The sequence below is a fragment of the Plecotus auritus genome (assembly GCF_963455305.1).
Source record: "Plecotus auritus genome assembly, chromosome: 12".
Lineage (NCBI taxonomy): Eukaryota > Metazoa > Chordata > Mammalia > Chiroptera > Vespertilionidae > Plecotus > Plecotus auritus.
Window position 1 is genome coordinate 43287825 of NC_137778.1, and position 25109 is coordinate 43312933.

General features: G+C 58.7%; 1 protein-coding gene across 1 annotated transcript in view; it reads left to right on the plus strand.

Moving 5' to 3' along the window:
- The first annotated feature begins 3080 nt into the window (after positions 1-3080).
- The window catches only part of PLPPR5 (phospholipid phosphatase related 5), a 46784-nt gene continuing 24755 nt past the window's right edge, over positions 3081-25109 (plus strand). Inside the window, exons 1-2 of the mRNA XM_080648028.1 lie at positions 3081-3532; positions 24776-24908. Coding sequence (XP_080504154.1) covers positions 3329-3532; positions 24776-24908 — 337 coding nt within the window. The 5' untranslated portion in view covers positions 3081-3328. The remainder of the gene's footprint in view (positions 3533-24775; positions 24909-25109) is intronic.

The window sequence follows — 25109 nt, forward strand, 5'->3', positions numbered from 1 at the left end:
CGAGCCCCGACCGGGAATTGAACTGCGACCTCCTGGTTTATGGGTTGATGCTCAACCACTGAGCCGCACCAGCCGGGCCCAGGCTTAATATTTTTAAAAATGTGGGCTCTTTTGCTTAGTCCAGCAATGCCATGCCTAGACCCTCAGAGAACTGCGTGTACTGGTAACCAGGGCCTCTAACAGAACATGTGCTCTGTGGTAACTGTTTCCATCACTGTTCTAGCTGAAGAAGAGGACCACTTGTCCAGGTCAGAAGCCGCTGGCCTTGGAGGTAAACATTCCATTGCAGCAGCACCTCAAAGACAGACGGACAGATTCCTCTGCTCCCTGTTTTCCTTCCTGCGTTCTTGAGAAAACAGCTACCTCCCATTCTGTGAGGGAGCAGTATGCTAGATGTCCACAGTGGGAGGTCAGCCCTGGCTGGGGGACTCGGTTGCTTGGAGCATCGTCCTGTGCACCAAAAGGTCGCAGGTTCAATTCCTGGTCGGGCGCATATCTGGGCTGTGGGTTCCATGTCCATTTGGGGGGTGTATGGGAGACAAGTGGTCCATGTTTCCCCTCACCACAATGTTTCAGTATTAACTTCCATTTCAGCAATGGATCGTTCGTCTACACAGCCGTGGGCAAACTACGGCCCGCGGGCCAGATCCGGCCCATTCGGCTGTTCTATCCGGCCCGCGGAGCCGAAAGAGCGGAGGGTTCTCTTGCTCTCCCCTCCGCTCCTTTACTTTGAATTTATATTAGTTCACACAAACACTCCATCCATGCTTTTGTTCCGGCCCTCCGGTCCAGTTTAAGAACCCATGGTGGCCCTCGAGTCAGAAAGTTTGCCCACCCCTGGTACCATGAGTCTTCTAACAACACTATTTGGCCACCTGCTATGAACTAATGATGGAGATATTGTGAATTCTGAAGGAAAATAATATCTTACTCCTGTGTTGGGTAGCATTCGAAAGAGAGGACAGAATGTACACAAATCTACAGAAAAATGTACCCGCCTACAAAAGCATGGGCACTCCCAGCATCACTTTGTAAGCGAAGCCATCCAACGAGAAGGAAGTGTCTGGGGAGGGTTGCTAGGATGACCTGGGTCAAGGTAGGACAGATACATTTATGTCTAGAAGTTACACCTCACTTAATTTAAACGCAGTGAAGGTGTCCATTATGTGCCAGACATAACTAATTGAGTGTGGTTAATCCTCATATCACCTTGGCAAAGGGGTGAGGCTGCAGCAGAAGGAGGGCGAGCATCGTGCCCAGGTTTGCACGGCTGGTAAGGGGCAGAGCTGGGTGTGAAGCGAGGCCGTCCCGCGTTGCTGCTCTCACACGGACCTGGTGCCTTCAATGTCAGTGTGCCGTGTGTGTGCGTGTGCGTGTGCGTGTGTGCACTGAGTTTACCCAGGGACATAAAGGTTGGGGCCCCTAACCTTGACAGAAATCTTCTGTGTGAGAACCCTTCCCTGCTGTTTTTAGAGGAGTTAAGTTCACTGATTCATTTTGATTTATTCAAGGGATCCTTCTGGAATACCTCCAGTGTGCAAACGGTGCTCCCCCTGGGGGCAGAGCAGGGACAGGACAGACAGGGACCCTCTGTTAGGGGACTGTGCTAGGCCCTCGCTACTCCTTCACGGTGGATCACAACGCATTTTCATTGAGGAAGTTATGCATGGATACATCGCCCACACGAGACTCTCCCCAACCCAAAGGTAACGGTTCGAACTTAAAAATGAGCACCACTCCCCCGGAAATTCCATTCAGTGGGAAGGTTGGGGAGTCCTGCGGAGAAGGAGGGGAGCCGTTTACAGTCTCTGAACGGTTCTCGGAATGGAGCCATCCACCAGGTATCCTTGTAAGCGGTCACACCGTCTGTGCAGCACGGCATGACCAGAACACGCCCATGCAGGTGCCGGTCGCTCCACCGCCCCGGATGGCACACGCTGCCTGGTGTCGCCTGTCTGGTGAACGCTTGGTCACGCGTGATTAAAGATGTTTGTAGCAATGTGGGAGAATGCACACCGCCATCAGAATGGCATCCCCAAACCACCCATCACCTGCAAATGTAAATGGCCTTTTAAGACGAACATTCCAGAAACCCGGAAGGCAATGCCACGTTTTAAGAAGGACAGGAACATTGTCATCCCTTTGCCTTCTACACGCACTTCCTTACCTGCTCTCTGGAGTGGGGCGTGTGAGCAGTGTCAGGCTCTGGGGAGGCCCCCCCCCCCCAAAATGTGCTGCTTAAACTTATCATGCAAGACAGGCACCCCACATGGCCTCAGGAAGTGGGCTCTGTACACCTGTGGGGTTCCACAGTGACTTCCCTCCCACGCACACTCGTGTCCGCGCACGCAGGGTGCGTTCTGTGTGCATGTTCCGTGTGCATGTTCCGTATGCATGTGGTGTGCACGCCGGGTCTCCTGGCCCCTGGGGAATCAGGGACTGAAGGAGCAGCGAGATGAGGCAAACAGCCCTTTCCCCGCTGGCGGCTGGCGCCCCCCACCCCGGGTCCCCGGAATCTGCACGGGCTTGTCTCACAAGCAGCTAATGATGGCAGACGGAAGATGAGCAGGCGGGGGAGACAGGGCCGGGCAGGGGCCGCTGCGCAGGAGACAGCGCGCGGGATCGCTGCTCCCACCCGCCCAGCCGGCGCCGGAGGAGAGGCGGCCCCGCAGCGCCCGTCCCCGGGGATGCTTTTCCCAGCGGCGCCCGCAAACCAGCGCCGGGCGTGCGTCCTGCGCCCCGCGAAACCGGCCGAGGGCGCGGTGGCTGGGAGTCGCCGCGCGGCCGCCACCGGGCGCTCTGGTGGCGTTTGCGCTCTGCAGACGCGTGCGCGCCCCGCTCTCCCCGGCGCCGTGCGGGTTTCCTGAACCGCCCAGCGGCTGCCTCGGAAGGGAGTTTCCAGCGGCTCCTTCTCAGCCGCCTCCCCGCCCCCCGATCCGGGTTCCCCTCGCCCCCCGCGAGGAGCTTCTCCTGCTCCACCGCGTGCGCCCTCCGAGGGGCGCAGGTGCCGCTGTCCCAGCCGCGGCCGCCGCCCCGCCGACGCCGCCTCCTCCGCGCCGGCCTGGGGGCTTGACCGGCGCCGCTGCACCAAGGAGGCTCCCACGCCCCGGGCTCCCCGCCCTCCCGCGCGACCCCGCGCCCCAGCGGGCGGCGCTTGCAGAGGGCAGGGGGCGGGAGGGGAGCGGGGCCGTCCGGGGGTAGCCGCCCCCGCCCCGCCCCGCCCGCCGCGCCTCGCCGCCCCTCGCAGCCCGGCCTCCGCGCCTCCTCCTCGGCGCCCGCCGCCCGCGCCCGCGGCTGCTCGGCGAGGAGCTGCCCCGGGCCCAGCAGCATGCTCTATTTCCAGATGGTGATCATGGCAGGCACCGTGATGCTGGCGTACTACTTCGAGTACACGGACACGTTCGCCGTGAACGTGCAGGGCTTCTTCTGTCACGACAGCGCCTACCGCAAGCCCTACCCGGGCCCGGAGGACAGCAGCGCCGTGCCGCCCGCGCTCCTCTACTCGCTGGCCGCCGGGGTCCCCGCGCTCGTGGTAAGCCCGCCCGCCCGCGCCCCGCGCCCCGCTCCCTTCCTTCCTTCGGGGAGGAGGCCCCGCCGAGCCTTGGCCTCCCCGAGCGTGTCCGTGTGGCGGGCAGCCCCCTCCCCAGGGGACCGCTAGGGCGTCCCCGTGGGTGCGGAGGGAGCTCGCATCGACCTCCCCCGTGCGCCACCCCGCACCCCTGCGGCGCCTGCAGCCAGCGGGGGAGGGGCGCGGAGGGCTGTCGGAGAGGCTGGGTGGGGGTGGGGGTTGGGGCCTGGGGGTGAGGGCGAGCATTGGGGTGCATCTTGACTTCATCAGCGGGTGGCCTGGCTCCCAGGTTGGACTGGGACAGGGGATCCACTGCTGGGGTGTGGAGGGGACTCCCGAGACGACTCCCCAGTTGGGATGCCTGTTCCCATTCCACCAGCTCCTGCCCGGTCCGTGAAGGTGCCCATGGGGCTCCCCTGACCAGGGGCGCAGCCCCCCCTAAAGGAGCAGGGACGCCCCAAGATGGAGAGGCTGAGCTGGGGGCTTGCTGGGGGCAGGCGCTGTCAGTCCCAGCGTTTACCGAGGCTGCCCCACTCCCGCTCCCGGGCCCGCGGGGTCCTTTCCGGCCACAGCCTCGCTGGCCACGAAGGCCTTTGGGCTCTGGGACTCTGAGTGTGTGTGTGAGTGTGTGTGTGTGTGTGTGTCTATACGGACACACGTGTGCACGCATCTGCAGAGGCAGTTATTAGATTGATATGCAAATGCAGTAGAGTCAACATGTTCTATTAATAAGCATGTAATCATTTACACATGTGGAGGGGACGCACAGGTCCTGGTAGGAGAATTGGTGTGTTTCTCCGAAAACGTTGTGGTTCCTGTGATATTGTCAGAGTATTGGAGGTTCCCTTCCTGTGGCTCCCCCTCCGTCCTCCCTCCCCCCCTCTTCCCCCCCCCCAGACAAATAACAGATAACAAACAGGAAATTAAAAGTGAGGAGGGCCGTGTTATTTTCAGGGGCTGGGTCTGCCCATGGCAGTGGTGAATGCTCAGAACATCTGTTCTGTCCGGTTTGGATATTCGTGTTTTCTGGGATTTTGGGGGAAATCATTCAGTAAGCTACAGCATAAGGAAAAGTGCGGGGCGCACCAAGGCATTCCAGGAGCAGACGGAGGGCCGCCCCGCTGACCTGGGGTGACTGTCCTGGCCGGGCTCGCCTGCAGCCCCAGCCTGCGGTGTGGGGAGGGGTCCTCCCCCCCGCCCCGGGAATGTCCTGCTTGGTTTCCGTTGTCATCCGCTAACGTGTGTCAGGGACCCGGAAACCTGGCCCAGCTCGCTCCCATGGGAAAAGCTGGACCAGGAAAAAAAGTCGGTTCTCCTCGAGGCCGTTCGCTGGGATCCCAGCACCTGTTTTTCCCGGGAGGCGGGAGGCGACACGGCTCAGGGCCGGTGTGTCTCTAGAGAAAAAGCTGCCCCTTGGGGACCCGGCTCCCTTGCACCATCACTGGTGATGCTTTGCTCAGCCTGGGTCCTGGCTGTGCTGGGTTTCACTGAAATGAGAGCACTTTCCGAGCCGCGCTGCTCGGCCGTGGTGGCGGGTGCCAGTTCGAGACACCAAGGTATTGGCCCACAGATGTCTGACTGTTGGCCCCTTGGGGGGGACTGAGGAGGGGAAAGGGGGTGTGCCTAGTCAGTGCGGGGTGTGGGGGGGTATCCAAATCCCCAGAGCCGCATGCGCTTCCAGAGCCCCCTCCAGGGGACACTCTCTCCACGGAACGTGGAGGACCCTGAGGGTCAGGTGTGAACTAGGGCCACCCGCAAGCAGAGAGCAGGTGCGGGGTTTGCGTGCCCACGAGACCCGTGTCAGGTCTACCGATGCAGAAGGGAGACCAGAGGCGGCTGAGGGGCGGCGCCAGCTTGGCCCACGTGTATGCCATGTTTCTTTGGGCACCGGAGACGGGATGGGGGGTCAGTGTGCGAGGGGAGCTGGGTTTCGGAGGCTCACTGGGCGGTGCCCTCGGCTGCCCTCGGCTCTGGGGCGAGGACAGTGGGCAGCTCCACGCCTCTCCGGGGGCTGGTGTGGCAGTCACGTGCAGGAACTCGCTGTCGTTAATGGTCGTGGCAGCGCTGCCATCCTTGGTTGAGTTGTCTACCTTCTACCCATCCAGTGTTTGCGTTCTTTCTGACAGCAATTATTATTTTTTAAAAAATATATTTTATTGATCTCAGAGGGGAAGGGAGAGGGAGAGAGAGAGAGAAACATCAGTGATGAGAGAGAATCATGGATCGGCTGCCTCCTGCACGCCCCACACTGGGGATGGAGCCCACCACCCGGGCCTGTGCCCTGACCGGGAATTGAACCATGATCTCCTGGTTCCTAGGTCGATGCTCAGCCACTGAGCCACACCGGCCGGACTGAAAGCAATTATTATTATTGTCACCTGCCACTTGGGAAAAGGAGACTTAGACAGATGAAGTAATTTGCGCAAGGACCACAGCCAAACATGCTATGCCCGGAATTTAACCGACTCGGCCGTCCCTGTGGCCACGGCAGACTTGGTGTCTCACACAGCGTTCTTTCAGACCTGTGCTCTGTCCCCTCCCCTGTCCCTCAGTCCTTGGGCCGCAGTGAGAAAGGGTCTTCAGAAAAGATGGTTTCTCGCTTCTGAGACTCGCCTCTCCTGCTTCAGACGGATTTTGGAAAGTTGCTCCTCTCACTGCCACAAGTTTCATTCTCGGGAAACGTGGGTATCTAACACCGAACGCAATGCATCTTTTCAATGTTATCCTTTTTCTATGGTGGTGACTTGGGGACCGGGTTGGAGTCTAACAAATTTGGCTTTGGATTCAAAGTCCGTCCTGCTGTTGTGTTAACAGTTGGGGATCCTTCTGGCTGGGTGACCTTGAACATCAAACAGGGTGACCTTGGACAACAGGGATCCTTGGACAAGGTACTTAAGCTCCTTAGGCCTCAGTTTTCTAAGTCACAGGATTTTGAGTCTTAGGTTAGATTTAATATATAAATACCACCCTTGGCCCATCGTGGATACTCCATAAGAATCACTCTCTCGCCCTACCTGGTGTGGCTCAGTGAATGGAGCGTTGACCTGCGGGCTGAAGGGTCCCGGGTTCGATTCCAGTCAAGGGCACATGCCTGGTTGCAGGCTCCGTCCCCAGTGTGGGGCGTGCAGGAGGCAGCCGATCCATGATTCTCTCTCGTCATTGATGTTTCTCTCTCCTTCTCCCTCTCCCTTCCGCTCTGAAATCAATAAACACATATTTTTTAAAAAAACGCCTTCACAGTAAGCATGCGTGACATACTGAGTAAGCGATGGCTCTTCTTCTCACGTAGACGCCGATAGTGTTATCGATTGTGCGCAGGGAAAGGACACGGTGTGTTCATCACCCACCCTCTCGGGGAGGCCGTCTGGGGAGCTGAGGCGGTTTGCTCCGGTTGCTGAATGCCGCATCGAGGGCGGGAACCGTTACTTCGCGGCCACAAACGGTGGCCCCCCTCCAGGACGGGGAGGGTTAAGCCAGGGACGCTGTATCAGCATGCTCTTGGCGGCACCCACATGCTTGTTCGTGGACAGACGCAGTGACAGTCAGACAGGAAATGGGGAGTTTAAAATCTGTGTTTAAAGACAACTTCATTGGTTCCTGAGAGCAGGGAGTCGCCCTAGACCTCAGCCTCCCAGGCCCAGCGTCCCCGCCCGCACCGGGGAGCAGGCACGTTCTGATGGGACCCATCGTCGCCCCGTCTGCGGGGACCCTGTGAACAGACCGGGACCTCGGGAGGCATGTCATTCTGCAGGAGGGCACTGTGAACTCCGTGAGGTGGCTGCTGCCCTCGGTCCTGTGGAGACCGTGTCGGAGAATGTGGGCGGGTTACTTCCTTAGTCACCTGTGACCGGGGTGGTTGGAGAGTCACTGTCAGGAGAGCCACCTGCTATTTTGTACAAAGAGAATCGTGGAGATCTATTTTGCAGACCAGGCGTATTTAAAATGCTCAACACAGTCTTTGGGTGGACATTTCTCAGTGTGTGTGTGTGTGTGTGTGTGTGTGTATACACACACACTGAGTGGCCACATTATTATGATCTCTGAACACATAATAATCTGGCCACTCAGTGTATATCCTATATAATAAAAGGCTAATATGCAAATTGTCCCCTTGACCAGGCCTTCAACCAGCAGGCAGACCGGCCAACCGCCCATGTCCCCTCCCCCTGGCCAGGTTGGCCGGACCCCACCCATGAACAAATTCATGCACCGGGCCTCTAATATATATACTGAGTGGCCAGATTATTATGCATTCAGAGATCATCATCATCTGGCCACTCAGTGTATATATCCTAGAGGCCTGACAAACAAAATTCATGCAAGAGTCCGCCTTCCTCCTCCTGGCGGCCAGCACCGCTTTCCTCTGGCACCGAGGAATCGGGCTTCCCTCTCAGCCCCGGCTTCGTCTGGAAGGACGTCCAGTCTGATTAGCATATTACGCTTTTATTATTTTATATATATATACTAGTAACCCTGTGCACAAATCCGTAGCTCTCCACCCGCTGGCCCGCCCTCCTGTAGCTCTCCCGCTGGCCTGCCCTCCTGTAGCTCCCCCCACCCACCCTCATAGCTTGCTGCCCTGCCCTGCCCCGTCCTGTAGGTCTCCACCTCCTGGAGGTCTGGTCGGTGGTAATGCTGTGAGGATAATTAGCATATCCCTCTCTGATTATATAGGATGTGTGTGTGTAATGCATTTGTTCCTTTTTGTAGGAATACATTTTTATCTCCTTTGCTTCTAACATCTAGAGTCCAGGGGTCCTCAAACTTCGGCCCGCGGGCCACATGCGGCCCGCTGAGGACATGGATCCGGCCTGCCGGGTGCCGCTGCCTGTCCTGCTTAGCAGCCAACGCGTCCCGGGCCCGCCGTGCGCATAGGAATTTGTTCATAGTTTTTTTTTTTTAACTATAGTCCGGCCCTCCAGCGGTCTGAGGGACAGGGAACTGGCCCCCTGTTTAAAAAGTTTGAGGACCCCTGATAGACTGTCTCCCAGCCCCAAAGAAAACCCCAGCTGCCTGGCACATCCTGCATCGCCCTTCCAGGCCTGGCATCAGCGCCCCTGGGACGGCCTCCTGGGCTCCAGGGCAGAAGCCCTGCACGCTCCCCTCTGACGCCTTCCTCGCCGTCACACGTGACGGCGCCGAGATGAGCTCTTCTTGTTCCTCCCTGCACGCCCCATGGCTAGCCGTGAGCCCCTCCCAGCCGGGCGTTGCCGTCCCACCCCAGCCGTGCCACCAGACGCCCTCCCCGGCTGTTTGTGGTGGGTGGTTTTCCAGGCCGCTGACCTCTGTGGTGATGAGGTTACCATGGCCACACAGCTCCTTAATGACGGTCATTAGCGGCCGATCGCCAGGGCCCTCCCTGCTTCGTAAGTGCAATGTGTCCAGGAGAGGAAACCCTGAGTGAAGGGTCAGCCAGGGCCTCGGGGTTCTGTGTCCTCAAGCAGAAACCCCCTAAGCCAGTGGCTGTCCCCTACGCCCCGTCCCCGGGGAGCCAGCCGCGGGGTACAGGGGGCCGGCCTCACACACCTCACCCTTGTTCGCTCCGGGGCGGGAGGTGTCTCCGGCGATTCCCGTGGACCCACAGGGCTGGGAGTCTGTCACTGCACCATAGAGTCCGTGTTGAGCATTCGTCAGGCTGATTAGAAGTCACTACTTCCATCAATAAAAACCATTTTTAAATATCCACAATGCTCATTAAATCAGTTGTTAATTAACAGCAAGACAGCGAAGACTTACAGCAGCCTCTTCTCGTGGGACCCTGGGGATAAAAGCTGGTGAGGACCCAGGACTCTCTCCCTCCCTCCCTCCCTCCCCCCTCCTCCCTCCTTCCCTTTTTCCTTCCCTCCCTCCCCCCTCTCTCTTTCTCTCCCTCCCTCTTTCTCTCCCTCCTTCCCTCCTTCCCTCCCTCCCTTTTTCTCTCCCTCCCTCCCTCTTTCTCTCCCTCCCTTCCTCCCTTTCCTCCCTCCTTCCCTCCTTTTCCTCCCTCCCTTTCCTTCCTCCTCCCTCCCTCCCCCCTCCCTTCCTTCCCTCCCTCCCTCCCTCCCTCTTTCCTTCCCTCCCTCCCTCCCCCTTCTCCCTCCCTCCCTCCCTCCCTTCCCTCCCGCCTGCTTTCTCTCCCTCCCTCTTTATCTCCCTCCCTCCTTCCCTCTCTCCCTCCCTCCCTTCCTTCCCTCCTTCCCTCCATTCTCTCCTTCCTTTTCCTCCCTCCTCCCACCTTCCCTCCCTCCCTCTTTCCTTCCCTCCCTCCCTCTTTCCTTCCCTCCCTCCCTCTTTCCTTCCCTCCCTCCCTCTTTCCTTCCCTCCCTCCCTCTTTCCTTCCCTCCCTCCCTCTTTCCTTCCCTCCCTCCCTCTTTCCTTCCCTCCCTCCCTCTTTCCTTCCCTCCCTCCCTCTTTCCTTCCCTCCCTCCCTCTTTCCTTCCCTCCCTCCCTCTTTCCTTCCCTCCCTCCCTCTTTCCTTCCCTCCCTCCCTCTTTCCTTCCCTCCCTCCCTCTTTCCTTCCCTCCCTCCCTCATTCCTTCCCTCCCTCCCTCATTCCTTCCTTCCTTGAACAAGTGTTGGTGGAACACCTCCCATGGGTAGCACACCTTGAAAATAAGGATAACCGAGCTTACCTGGCTTGCTCCAAAGCCCACACCAGGGGTAAAGTCTCCCCCTTCTCCACACATTCCAGAGCAGAGTCAGGAGCTCCGAGGCTGTGAGGTCAAAGGGCAGCCGAGTGGGAATGCACACCTGCACCTGCGTGGCCCCACACCAGCGCTGTCTCCTCCCCACGGGGGCGGGACTGTGTCCATACAAACAGCACCTCCACGCTGGGTGTGCTGTGACAGGTGCTCCTAATGCGGGGACCCCCCTTTGTAGGGGTGCTTTCGGTCGTGCCGCAGAAACTGTACTTTCCTTTTTTAAATGTATTTTTATTGATTTCAGAGAGGAAGGGAGGGAGAGAGAAACATCAGTGATGGGAGAGAATCATGGATCGGCGCCTCCTGCCCGCCCCCCACTGGGGACTGAGCCCCGACCTCCTGGTTCCTGGTCCACGTTCCTCACACCGGGTGCCCGGAAGTGTGTTTCATGCTGAGAAGCAGCTTCTGATCCCAGAGACCCCGGGAGGCAGAAGGCCGGGTTCGCAGACACACGCCCCACCGTGTGGGGATGCGCTCCGGGCCCCTCCAGGTGAGGGACCAGGCCTCCCTCGGGGCCGTGACTCTTCCTGCGGCCTGGGGTGCTGCCGGGGCCTGGGGTGCTGCCGGGGCCCGGGGTGCTGCCGGGGCCCGGGGTGCTGCTGCGGCCTGGGGTGCTGCTGGGCCCGGGGTGCTGCTGGGGCCCGGGGTGCTGCCGGGGCCCGGGGTACTGCTGGGCATGGGGTGCTGCTGGGCATGGGGTGCTGCTGCGGCCTGGGGTGCTGCTGGGGCCTGGGGTGCTGCCGGGGCCTGGGGTGCTGCCGAGGCCTGGGGTGCTTCTGGGGCCCGGGGTGCTGCTGCGGCCTGGGGTGCTGCTGCGGCCTGGGGTGCTCGGCACCAACACGAATGAAGAGACTCAGTCAAAACTGCGGGACGACCTTTTGGTCTGACAAAGAGTCCCTTGTTCCTCTCCCCTCGGCTCCTCGTCACGTGAGGCCTCGGGGTCCCCTTCCACTTCTCCGGGGTGAGGTCTAGAATACAGATCCGGGAGGCCAGGGGACACTCCCCCCTTTTGGGGAAGAGATGTGTGATCAGCGTGAGAGAGAACGTGCTACTTAGCTGGGACTTCTTAGTCATGACAAAGGCTCTCGCTCTTTTTAAAAAATTTTTAAATAAATCCTTACCCAAGGACTTACTTATTGATCCTAGAGCGAGGAATGGAGAGAGAGAGAGAGAGAGAGAGAGACATTGATGTGAGAAGGAAACATGGATCGGCTGCCTCCGGCCGCCCCCTACTGGGAATCGAGCCCCCAACCCGGGCATGTGCCCTGACCCACCATCAGACTGTGACCTCCTGGTGCATGGACGACGCTCAGCCGCTGAGCCACACGGGCTGGGCTCCCATTTTGTGTAGAAAATCATTAAAACCTTTGTATTTCCCCTCTGGAACCACTAAGCTCATTTCCCCAGACACGTTCTATATCCCGGCGCTATTTTTTCCCAAACAACACCCTGGTTGCTTTAAAGGGCACACCACCTCCCTATTTTGTAAATCAAGCCGCCCATCGCTCCACAGCGGGACCGCGTGCACGGTGCAGGGGCCGCTGCTTCCGGTGCTCGGCCGTGGGATCGGAGGGCCGGCAGCTTGCTGGGCGAGCTGAGTCATGCTTTCACTGTCGCCCAGGGCCTGTGACTCACGCTCGGTACCTTTTCATTAGTGATCGTAGACTAAGAGGGGACTCAGGTGACTCAGCGCAGGCAGGTCCCTTTGACAAGAGTTGCTTTCCTCGGGCAGGGGATGGGGGGCGCCGATAAAAAGGGGGGGGGCTTTGCAGAACGACTTTGATGAGTAGAGACAAGATTCGGTGTTGCTCGGGCAGGGCCATCATCGCTTACGGGAGGAACCGGGGGGCTGAAAGCAGGATTTTATTGTTTATGGAGACATTTCACGGAAATCCAGCATTTCCCCATCAGGGTGGAATATGAAACCTGGGCACCTTGGCACCACCCCCACTCAGATGGGTACAGGCTCTGTCTGTCGCCTGCTCGCAGGCTCATGCAGGCCCAGTGAGCGAGGGTTCAGTAATTCGCTCTTCCAGCTTCATCACAGAACATCTGCCCGCCGGCACAACTCTGTGGGCTGAGCGTCGTCCCATGCACCGAGAGGTCACTGGTTCGATTCACGGGCGGCACAGGCCCGGGTGGCGGGCTCAGTCTCCAATACGGGGTGTGCAGGAGGCAGCCGATCAATATCTCTCGCTCATCAATGTTTCTCTCTCTCCCTCTCCCTTCTTTTCTCTCTAAAATCGATTAAAAAAAAACATTTAAAAAAAAAACACAAACATTCCCTCAGCCCTCCCCAGACAAGGCTGTGTGTGTGATGGGTTCTGCAGATTCAAAGGTGGGAGAAAGGATTCCTGTCCTCCAGAAGCTCAATCGCCCCCGTCCTGATCGAGGGGCGCCGAGCTGGTGCTGGCGAGGGGCGAGGACGATGGAAGGGACAGGGGTCCTCAAACTACGGCCTGCCGGTCACATGCGGCCCGCCGAGGACATGTATCCGGCCCGCCGGGTGCCGCTGCCTGTCCTGCTTAGCAGCCGACTCGTCCCGGGCCCGCAGTGCGCATAGGAATTTGTTCATAGTTTTATTTTTTAAACTATAGTCCGGCCCTCCAACGGTCTGAGGGACAGTGAACTGGCCCCCTGTTTAAAAAGTTTGAGGACCCCTGGGATAGAAGATTCCAGAGAGGAGGGGATGCTGGCTAGTCAAGGAGAGCAGGAAATGGGCACGCCAGGTCGCCTAGGCTGGGAGCCCTTCCTGGTGGATGGGACCCGGCAGCAGGACCGAGTGGGAGGGCGTGCAGAGGCGATTTGTTTCAGCGCGTGAGGTTGTTTGGTAGAAAATGCGTTACAGTGACACTCAGGGGTTGGAGTCCGTTCCCTTTCCAGCCTGTGGAGGTAAACCTGGGATACACTTTCTACCTTCTCAGCCTCACTTTCTCCATCTGCAAAATGGGACAGCTGCGTCTCCTCGTTTTGCAGAAGTGAGTCCAGCTCTGTGACCGGTGGTGGTTTTTAGTAAACTAAAGGAAACGCACTCGAATATTGGTTAGCGTTTTAAGGAATCCGGGGTAGCCTTCATCAGGGGGCAGGCTGCCAAGTGTGTTCCAGAGTACTTACATTTTCACTGGAGGCCCAGTGCACGGATTCGTGCACCAGTGGGGTCCCTTGGTCCGGCCTGTGGGATCAGGCTGAAACCGGCTCTCTGACATCCCCCGAGGGGTCCCGGATTGCGAGAGGGCACAGGCCAGGCCGAGGGGCCCCACCAATGCATGATCAGGGCCCGGGAGGGACCACAGGAGGGCTCCAGGGCATGTCTGTCCCGTCTCGCTCAGTCCAGGTCAAGCTAACCTACCGATCGGAGCGTCTGCCCCCTGGTGGTCAGCGCACATCATAGCGACTGGTCGACCAGTTAACTGTCTGCTCCCTGGTGGTCAGTGCATGTCATGGCAAGCAGTTGAATGGCCTTAGCATATCATTAGCATATTATGCTTTGATTGGTTGAATGGCTGACTGGATGACCAGACACTTAGCATATTAGGCTTTTATGATATAGGATAAGATGCAGCCCTAACTGGTTTGGCTCAGTGGATAGAGCGTCAGCCTGCGGACTGAAAGTCCCCAGGTTCGATTCCGGTCAAGGGCATGTACCTTGGTTGCGGGCACATCCCCAGTAGGAGGTGTGCAGGAGGCAGCTGATCGATGTTTCTCTCTCATCGATGTTTCTAGCTCTCTATCCCTCTCTCTTCCTCTCTGTAAAAAATTAATAAAATATATTAAAAAAATGCAAACATCACTGTGGAATCAACTTTTAATTAGATAGTTAGGAAGGAGTTAACTCAGCCCCGGCCTGTGTGGCTCTGTGGGTTAGAGCATTCTCTCATGCACTGAGAGACTGTCCGTTTAATTCCTGGTCAGGGCACACTCCTAGGCTGCGGTTGGATCCTCAGTGTGAGTGTGTATGAGAGGCAACCAATCCATGTTTCTCTCATACATCAATGTTCCTCTCTCTCTCTCTCTTTCTCTCTCCCTCTCACCCTCTCCCTCTCCCTTTCCCTCTCCCTAAAATCAGTAAAACATATCCTCCAGGGAGGCTTAAAAAAAAGTTAATCCAGTGACACGCATCCTATATGATCTTAAACCGCTATTTGCGAAGTTAACAATGCTAACAGACGGATATCTGTGCAAGCACGGAAGCCCGCGTACGCACAGCGACCGTCTACAGGGGCGAGGCCGTTCTTCCTCCTGTCGCTGCGTTTTGCTTCTGCAATTCCGTCAGCTTGACTTGCATTTTCCAACTCGCGTGCCAGGCGTGCTCACCTGTGCAATGAATGCCTTCCGTCTCCTCTTGGAAATTAAAGGGACACACACCTGTGTGCGGCTCCAGACGCCTGGGGCCACGCGACGGGGATGCTTTCAGGAAGTGTGGCTGGAGGCGAGCGTGAAGCGGAGCCGTGGCCCTCTTGGCGGGTGAGGCCCCGAGATGGTCCAGGTGACGGGATGAAGGACCCCGTGTGCTCGGCTTCCTTGCACGATGCCGTGTCCTGCTCAAGGCAGTCGTGTCACTAAGGGTTCCGCTCCTGGGGAGCGACTCCGAAGGGTCCCTGCGGCCGGCTCTGGCACAGCAAGCCGTGGAGGGACTCGCCGGATGGGCACACGTTCTATGGTGTGCACACGCTCTTTAGCGTTTGGCTCGTTCACGCAGAAGGGAGAACGTGAAGGAATTCGGTGAGAAAGCACATCACGGGCCGCAGAGGAAGCGGGGGAAGCAGCCGGTTCATGGCACGGCGAGCAGGAACCGCAGGCGCTGACGCGGTCCCGGCTCCGCAGGGTGGACGCGGCCAGGTGTGAAGAGCTGGGCCGGGAAGGGAGGCAGGCACTGCAGGCGGAACCCGAAGTGGAGGGTGGTTGTTGCTAATCCCCCCCGAGGATATTTTTCCATTGGTTTTTAGAGCGAGTGGAAGGGAGAGAGGAAGACAGAGAAACATCCATGTGAGAGAAGCACATCGATTGCTGGCCTCCTGCATGAGCCCTGGCCAGGACCCGGGCCAGGGGGGAGCTTGTCACCCAGGGACATGCCCTTGACCGGAATCGAACCCGGGACCTTTTGGTCTGCAGGCCGACGCCCTGTCCGCTGAGCCAAGCCGGCCAGGGCCAGATGTAGGTTTCCTTTTCCCCAAAGAAAAGGGGTCTGGAGCGGCCCTGGCACCTGCCGTGGGTTTGATCGCAGAGACCGGGAGCTGGTGGGACAGTTAGGACCGAGGAGGCCAAGGCGAGGTGGGCAGCCGGGCGTGTGGGCAGGCAGCGCCTGGCACGCGGCTCACATAGACGGCCCCTTGGCCACCGGATGCAGCGCCGAGCCCGGGCCCCTGACGGGATGGGGGTCGGGAACTGGGCACTGGGAGGCGGGCAGGGCGGGCAGTCGGAGGGAGGGAGGAGGTAGGGAGACGGAGGAAGGCACCCCTGAGTAAGACAGGGCGGCCAGTCCGACAGCAGGTGGGGAGACACGCCCGTGGGGGCACGGTCCCCAGCCCCGACCAGGACCCTTCCCAGCAGGCCCCAGCCAGGGCCTGGGAAGCGGGTTCTGAGCAGAGTCTGGACGGCAGAGGTGCGCTGACAGGGCTACGCAGGCCTGGCTGTGGGGCCAGGCTCCTGACCTCGGGCTGCGGAGTCAGCACCCACAGAGCAGCAGGCCCCGCACGGCGTGGCTCACCGTCACTTGGACGTGGTGCCCAGGCAGAGAAGTTAGACTTGTCACAGTCTTGCCGCCAAACACAGAAACAGAGCTCGGGGTAGTACCTGCCCCTGGTGCTCCGAACCTCCGTCTGTGCTCTGCCCGTGGGGCCCAGTGGCTGAGCGTTGACCTCTGAACCAGGAGGTCAGGGTTCGATTCCCGGGCAGGATGCAGGCCCGGGTTGCGGGCTCCATCCCCAGGGTGGGGCGTGCAGGAGGCAGCCGATCCATGATGCTCTCTCATCATGGCTGTTTCTCTCTCTCTCCCTCTCCCTGCCTCTCTCTCTAAAAATCAACAGAAACATTTTTAAAAGGTTTCCTGGACGCTGCCCTCAGATTGAGTTTTCTGGTCCCGCCACGGGAAACCCAGCAGAGGGGCAGGCTCCGTAAACGCGTGGGGAGTCGCAGAGGGGAGAGGCAGAAACCGCGTTTCTGTGTTTCCGTTTGCGAGCTTCCCACCTGGATGCCTGGATGCCCTTGCCGAGCTGAGGGTGGACAGGACAGCCGGGGGCCTGCATGGGGGCGGGGAAGCCAGGGACCTGCCGGTAACCTGGGGCCTGGGTTCCGTCCGGCAGCGCTGGGCATGGAGGCCACTGAGCCGTGGCCACGGGCGGGAACCTGGCTGGAGGTGGGCGCCTGGTCCTGCGGCAGAACCTGGGCGGTGCCAGGCGGGTCCCCGGGGCAGGTGCTCGTGAGGGGGGGGGGGGGTCTGGGTCGGCGAGGCGGACCCCAGGATCGGCAGAACACGGCACAGGCGTCTGGGAGCTGCTGGGGTTGGGAAAACCTGTAGCTCAGTAAGAGAAGAGGTCTGAGCCGCCACGCTGCCAGCTGGGCAGTGACTCTGCATTTTTAATCTCATATGCTCTGGACGGGAGTCCAGCCATGACCTCCCGGGTCATAGGTCGATGCTCAACCATGGAGCCACACCAGCCGGGCTGGGAGTCTCTTTTTATTTTATTTTATTTATTTTTTATTTTTTAACTATATTTTATTGATTTTTTTACAGAGAGGAAGGGGGAGGGATAGAGAGCTAGAAACATCGATGAGAGAGAAACATCCATCAGCTGCCTCCTGCACACCTCCCACTGGGGATGTGCCCGCAACCAACGTACATGCCCTTGACCGGAATCGAACCTGGGACCCTTCAGTCCGCAGGCTGACGCTCTATCCACTGAGCCACACCGGCTACGGCTGGGAGTCTCTTTAAAAGCGAGAACTCGGATGTCGAAGCGCCCACCCCTAGCAGACGTCTCCTCCTGCTTCCTCGGGCAGAAACACACCACCCAGGCCCACAGCTGCCATGGGCGGGGCCCTCGGGACTTGACGAATCTTCGGTCCTTTGAGGCCAAGGCTGGCCCCGGCCCCGCTGAAGGTCACAGCGGAAGAGAAGGTTGGTGCTGAAGGAAACCCGGCCTCCGTGGGGAAGAGCGACGGCCAGCATGGACTCGGCAAACCTGCTGCCTGTACGTTGGGGTTCCGTCAGTGTTTACGGGTCTTCGTCTGATTTCAGGATGTGAAGCATTTCAATTCGCTGGACTATTCCGACCTCATCGTGAATTACAGATACCGGCGCTCGCGAGCCCTTTAAGATGCTCAGCGCTGACGTTGCAGGCTCACGGCGACGCTGTTCTGCTTAAGTTCATCCGGGGAGATGGTAACGGGGACGTGGAAGGGAAGCGTGACTGAGGTCTTAACAGACGTCGGACACGCTCGGCGGCGCGCTGTGCTCAGACCGGCTCCTGAGGCGGGATTGTGCTGCTGCTTGTGGAAGGAGAGCCTTCTTCCGAGTGCGGAGCCCTGGCTTCACCCACGCCTGGGCCCTCGGAGTCAGCCGCCCACGGGACTCAGGCGCTCACAGGGTCTCACGGACCTATAACAAACTTGCCTTTTGCTACCAAATGGCAAATTCTCAAGATACCTGCCACGCCAGGCTGTGGTGGCTCAGTGGACCCAGGAGGTCCTGGGTTCGATTCCCGGTCAGGGCACGTGCCCAGGTTGTGGGCTGGATCCCCAGGAGGGGGCGTGCAGGAGGCAGCCGATCCTGCACCGGTGGGGGGGGGGGGTGCCCCTCAGCCCAGCCTGCACCCTCTCCAATCTGGGACCCCTCGAGGGATGTCTGACTGCCCGTTTAGGCCTGATCCCGGTAGCATCGGACATCCCTCTCACAATCCAGGACTGCTGGCTCCCACTGCTCGCCTGCCTGCCTGCTTGATTGCCCCTAACCACTTCTGCCTGCCAGCCTGATCACCCCCTAACCACTCCCCTAACAGCCTGATTAATGCCTAACTGCTCCCCTGCCAGCCTGTTTGCCCCTAACTGCCCTCCCCTGCACCCTGGTCACCCCTAACTGCCCACCCCTGCACCCTGGTCACCCCTAACTGCTCTCCTCTGCAGGCCTGGTCACCCCTAACTGCCCACCCCTGCACCCTGGTCACCCCTAACTGCTCTCCCCTGCAGACCTGGTCACCCCTAACTGCCCTCCCCTTCAGGCCTGGTACCCCCCAACTGCCCTCCCCTGCAGGCTTGGTCACCCCCAACTGCCCTCCCCTGCAGGCTTAATCGCCTCCAACTGCCCTCCCTTGCTGGCCATCTTGTGGTGGCCATCTTGTGTCCACATGGGGGCAGGATTTTTGACCACATGGGGGCAGCCATCTTGTGTGTTGGAGTGATGGTCAGTTTGCATATCACTCTTTTATTAGATAGGAGATTTTTGTAAGTGTCTGCCAGTTGTGAAATATAATAAACCAGAGGTGAGAAGGTTGTGATGACCCAGGGGAGCTGCAAAGAGGGACTGCTCCCTGGGGGCCCTCGTCGCTCATGCCCGGGAGAGGACTCGCTTCCCTCCCGCCCGGCGCCCGGTCGGGCCCAGCCCGGTCCCCGTGGGGGAGTCAGAGGTGGCAGCCGGGGCACCGGGAGTTGCCGGCAGCCCTGGACTCCGCCTCCCGGGTGCTGCCCGGGTCCGCACCAGCTGGGCCCAGCACCCCGGGGCCGACACTGCTCACCCGGAACAGCAGGGGCAGAAAGACTCCCTTTGTTTCTGAAGGAGACAGGAAGGCAGAGCGAGGGAGACTGTGTCTGAGCCTCCCGGGCACCGCCCCGCACCGCAGGGCTTGGCGCTGCCACGGCCCGTCCTAGCGACGCGCCCAGAGCCGCTGAGCGGTGACGCCTCTCCATGCGCCGACAGCTCACGACGGGGCTCTGTGGGAGCAGGTTTCACGGCTCCGCGAAGCTGAGGGGTGTCCTCTGCCACCCACACGGACTCCTCCCGGGAACGCGTTCCTAAGTAAAGTCCTTCCAATGTCCAGGCCTTCCTTTTCCTCCGGGAAGGGTGGATGGCCCAGACCAGTGGTCGGCAAACTCATTCGTCAACAGAGCCAAATATCAACAGGACGACAATTGAAATTTCTTTGGAGAGCCACATTTTTTAAACTTAAACTTCTTCTAACGCCCCTTCTTCAACATAGACTCGCCCAGGCCGTGGTATTTTGTGGAAGAGCCACACTCAAGGGGCCCAAGAGCCGCATGTGGCTCGCGAGCCGCAGTTAGCCGACCACGGGCCTAGAAGACAGCGGCGGTCTCTTTAAAGCGGAGAGAAATGGAAGCCGAGGAAACGGGAGGAGAGGGCCCGGGGCAGGATGCGGGAGGCGGGGGGGGGGGCAAAGGGGGGGATGGATCTGAATGTGCAGGGAGCGCTGTTTCTGCTTTCCTGGGCGCGCCGTCCCATCCCAAGCCTGTTGTCAGGAACGGAGAGCGTGAGCCCGAGATCACAGGTTTAGTAGCCCGAGATCACAGGTTTAGTAGCCCGAGATCACAGGTTTAGTAGCCCGAGATCACAGGTTTAGTCCGTGGAAGGCATGTCCCTCGGGCGGGCCGGGCCCTTGGAGGTGACGGGGCGCCACCCAGGCCTGGGGTCCAGCAGAGCCTCATGTTTGGGAGCGGAAGAAATCTCAGATCTTTGGAGCTGGGGGGGGGGGAAAGATAAAATTACTGTCCGCTGCCCGACGGCCATGGTGAGCTGCCACACTGGGCGGGGTCCCCGGGGAATGCTTCTTAAGCCGTGGCCAGAAGACACCCCAGGAGGTCCGTGGGAAAGCCGGGCCCTTGGGTGCTAGAGGGGAGAATGTTCGTCTTCCTTCGCCCCACGTCAAGAAGGTGGGGCCAGGTCCTTCCCCGGCCACGGCAGGCTGCCCCAGTAACATCTCAACACCCCACCTAAAGGCCCGTGGATTTCCCACCTGTGTCCCTTGTCAGAGTAAGAGCTTTCTCTCTCATTGTGTGAATGAGCCCTGCTTTCCTTTGGTTTTAAAAAACATATTCTTATTATTGATTTCAGAGAGGAAAGACGAGGGAGAGAGAGAGAGAGAAACATCCATGATGAGAGAGAATCATGGATCGGCTGCCTCCTGCATGCCCCTCACTGGGGATCGAGCCCACAGCCCAGGCCTGGGCCCCGACTGGGAATCAAACCGTGACCTCCTGGTTCCTAGGTTGATACCCAACCCCGGAGCCACACCAGCCGGCCCCCTTTCTTCTTTTGCGTTAAACAGTCTCCTCTCCGCTTCCTAACAGTCGTGGAAGGGGCAGTGGAGTTTGCTGTCACTTGAGGGAGTTGGCCTTTCTCAGCTTTACTCTCTCTTTCCGGCAGAGCCCTGGTGCTTGTACCCAATTCTCATAAACAGCTCCGCCGGCCGGTCCTTCCTGCAGGCCCGTCTCTCCTAAGAAGGAAGAAGACGTTTGCTTTTTTTTTTTTTTAACTCTCCCTGGCGTTTCTGGGATCCAAGCCTGGCCGGATCCTTAGGACCGTCCCTAGAACACAGATTCCTAAGGCCAACAGGTTGTCACAGGAAAGCTAACGGGGAAGAAACGACACTCCCGCACGCGCAAGTTCACACGAGAGAGCTTTTAGCTGCCAGACGCTTCTTCCCAAAATAAAGCAGAAGAAGCAGACACCAAAATGGAAATAAACACGAAGAGACTTTAGGCAGGCGTCCTCAAACGACGGCCCACGGGCCACAGGTGGCCCGCCGAGGACATGGATCCGGCCCGCCGGGGGCCGCTGCCTGTCCTGCTTAGCAGCCGACGCGTCCCGGGCCCGCAGTGCGCATAGGAATTTGTTCATAGTTTTTTTTTAAACTATAGTCCGGCCCTCCAGCGGTCTGAGGGACAGTGAACTGGGCCCTGTTTAAAAAGTTTGAGGACCCCTGCATAGCGTCTCTCCGCGCCTTCGAGTGCTCATCTGTAAAATGAAGGCGGTAAAATAATGCCTCCAGGCAGCTGGAAATTAGGAATCTTGTTGTGCTCATGTGGATCTCTGAGAAGGGTTAGAACTGGTAACTTTTAGCTCGTTTTTTGGACCAGGAATGAAATCCCCCTTCTACCCCCCGCTGCCCTCTCCCCGCCCCCTAGTAAACACACACACACACACACACCCAATCCACAGCACTTACCCTGCGGAACCTAGTTTTAGGGGCATCTAATTACTGCTTGTGCTTTAAGAGTCATTTCTAGTCCTGGCTGGTTTGGCTCAGTGGATAGAGCATCGGCCTGCGGACTGAAAGGTCCCGGGTTCGATTCCGGTCAAGGGCATGGACCTTGGTTGCGGGCACATCCCCAGTGGGAGGTGTGCAGGAGGCAGCTGATGGATGTTTCTCTCTCATCGATGTTTCTCACTCTCTATCCCTCTCCCTTCCTCTCTGTAAGAAATCAATAAAATATACTTTAAAAAAAAGAGTCATTTCTAAAAACTCCATTATTCAACGTCCTAGGAAGTATTTAAACGTGACCATGTTGCTTCGTTATTGTCGATAAGGACCGGGGCGGGGGGGGGGGGGATTAACTGGAACAAGTGTAGAAGAGCTGGCACGCCAGCGAATGGCCCGCACACGTGTCTTGATGACGGAGCTTCGCTAATGAGGAGGCCGCTCTTCAGGGGAGTGGCGGTCCGGGGCGGCACCGCCTGCGGGAGGTCGGAGACCAGGACAAGGGGACCTCGTGCCTCACAATGAAAGGCTGCGCGTTCGCACGCTGAGTCGGCATCGGGGCCCTTTCTCTCCTCCTCCTGAAAAACCACGTCAAGTTCAACGAGCGGCCTTTGTTTTAATCGGGAGACGTTTTTAAATCGCTCCCACCAGCTTCTCATCGCGAATGGAAATACACAGATTGCCTCCCGCCGGTAAACCCGGGCTTTGCTGTGGGACGGACCACGCTTCCTCCCTCTGCATCCTCACGTCGCCACCCCCACTTCCACCCGCCGCCCCCCACACACACAAGATTCGTGTCGGGACTTCCTGCTATCTCGGCTTCTGTTTTTTTCCTACAAAGATGTGTCCTTTATTTTTACTTATTAAATTTATGGGGGTGACGTTGGTCAACATGAACACATAGGGTGCATGTGTGGATTTCCAGGTTACAGAATCTGTCTAGCACCATGTGCCCAGCCCCCAACTTCTCCCCCACATCCTCTCCCAGGCCCCCTCCCTCGCCGCCAGGACCAGCCATGGCTCTGACTTGGGCGGGGCCTCCGAGGCCATCGAATGGGCCCCTGTCCCTGCACTGCCCTCTTCTGGGGCGCGTGGGCCCTTCCGCAGGCCATGATGGCGTTGTTTCTGTCATCGCTGTTTGACAGGGCAGGGGGGCGGGTGGGGGGGACACCGAGGCAAAGGGCGGTCTGTGCCTTCGTTAAGTCCATTCCGCGAGTGCCAGGCAAGGCCAAGACGCAGCCCCACCTCCAGGCTCTGGGCTCCCACTGCCCTGCTGTCTGGAGAGACAGGTGTGCTCGGAGCACCCAGCCGGGTGCCACTGCTCCCCCACCCCCACCCTGCTCTCTCCTCGGGCCCCCGAGGGTCGCTCCTGACCACCCTGCCTGCATGGGGTTGCAGGAGACGGTCCCTTTCTGCAAGAGGGTGGCAGAGAGGACACCACGGCCCTGGCCGGGGCTCAGCTGGTGGGAGCTCCCCCCCCACCCCCCGCGCACCAAACGGCGGGCGGCAGCTTCGATTCCCGGTCAGGGCGCGTGCCTGGGTCGCAGGTTTGATCCCTGTTGGGGCTCGCGGGGGAGGTAGCTGGTGGATGTGTGTCTCTCCCATTGGTGTTTCTCTCTTTCCCTATTCCTCTCTCTAAAATCAATCAATCAGCCCTAGCTGGTGTGGCTCAGTGGATAGAGCGTCAGCCTGTGGACTGAAGGGTCCCAGGTTCCGTTCCAGTCAAGGGCACATGCCTGGGTTGCGGGCTCGATCCCCAGTAGGGGGCGTGCAGGAGGCAGCCGATCCATGATTCTCTCTCATCATTGATATTTCCATCTCTCTCTCCCTCTCCCTTCCTCTCTGAAATCAATTAAAATATATTTTTTTAAAAAAGGGGTCACCATGGCCCTTTTCCGTCCTTGGTTCCCACCCCACTTGGTTCCCACCCCAGGTGGCCCGGGAGTCGGGAAGGTCCCTGTGAGTGCTCTGTGCCCCATCCTTCCCCTTACAACTGTGGGTGCTGGGGCTGTGGCCAAGCCTCGGGGGGTGGGGGGGGGGGGGCGCTGAGCTCACCTGCTAACCCTGGGACAAGCTCACAGCTCGGGCAGAGGCTGTGGTCAAAGCAGGCCTGAACTTGAATCCCGATTCTGCGGTTCTAGAGACTCGCTCTCGTCTCTACGGCCGAATCAAACTTAACAAGACCCATCACGTAAAAAACACGGAATGCAGTCACACACCAGGAACGGGTGAGCGTCTCCTGAAAACCCAGGTCCCGGGCAGATTTCATTTATGTTATTTTTATTAAATAATTCTAATGTTGCCAAAACCGGTTTGGCTCAGTGGATAGAGCGTCGGCCTGCGGACTGAAGGGTCCCGGGTTCGATTGCGGTCAAGGGCATGTACCTTGGTTGCGGGCACATCCCCAGTGGGAGGTGTGCAGGAGGCAGCTGATCGATGTTTCTCTCTCATCGATGTTTCTGACTATCCCTCTCCCTTCCTCTCTGTAAAAAATCAATAAAATATATTTTTAAAAAAATTATAATTCTAATGTTGATACTATTGCACGTGGCCCTCCTCCCCTTCCTTTGCCCACCTGCTCCCCGCTCCCCTGGCCCTCACCACGCTGTCGTCCGTGTCCATGGGGTGTGCGTGTATGGGCTTTAGGGAATGCCTTCGCCCTCTTTATCCAGTCATCCCGGCCCCTCCCCTCGGGCACCGGCCAGCCGGGGGCCAGTTTTCTAGGGTTCCCGTTCCATCTTGTTCCTCGGTGTATGTTGTTCATTAGAGTCCACGTGTGAGTGAGATCACGTGACACTTGTCTTTCTCTGCCTGGCTTATTTCGCTCAGCGTCATGCTCTCCGGGTCCTCCACGCTGTCACAGAGGGTGCGAGATCCTGCTTTTTCCCAGCTGCGTGGTACCCCATGGTGTGACGGCCCCACAGCTGTTTTCTCCGCTCGCCTGCTGATGGGCACGTGGGCTGTTTCCAGATCTTACTATTGCAAACTGTGCTGCTGTGAACAGAGGGGTGCACGCGTTCTTTCCGGCTGGTGTTCATAGCATAGAGTCCCAGCATCTTTATTGGTGTTTTATGAAACAAACCTCTTGTAGTCCACTCGTATTCATAACGTACCCGTTTCAGACTCCCTTGGACTGAGGGAAATGTGGGTGCTACACGTGGGGACACCGTTACAGTCACAGGGCCTGGTGACGCAGACGGCTCCGTGTAACACGGAGATTCTTCCCACTCGGGGAAGCGCCGCTGCTGCTTTTGAAGTAAAACGTTCTGCTTTACGTTGGTTAGAGTCTAATGGCCTTCAACCTTTGGTTTTGTTGCAAGATAATAGTTGGGGAGACGGCGGTGTTCTGCCTGCAGCTGGCCACGAGGGACTTTGAGAACCAGGAGAAGACCATTGTCACCGGGGACTGCTGCTACATAAACCCGCTGCTGCGGCGCACCGTGCGCTTCCTGGGTACGTGTTCGCGAGGGGTTTCCATTCCGTTTTAGATGAGCCGGGGCCCTGGCCGGCGGCCCGGTGGGTTGGAGCATCATCCGGGCACCAGAAAGCGGGCCGGTTCGATCCTGGTGAGGGTCCACACGGGAGGCAACCGATCAGTGTTTCTCTCTCTTCCCAACTCTCTCTCCCCTCTCTCTTCCTAACTCTCTCTCTCTC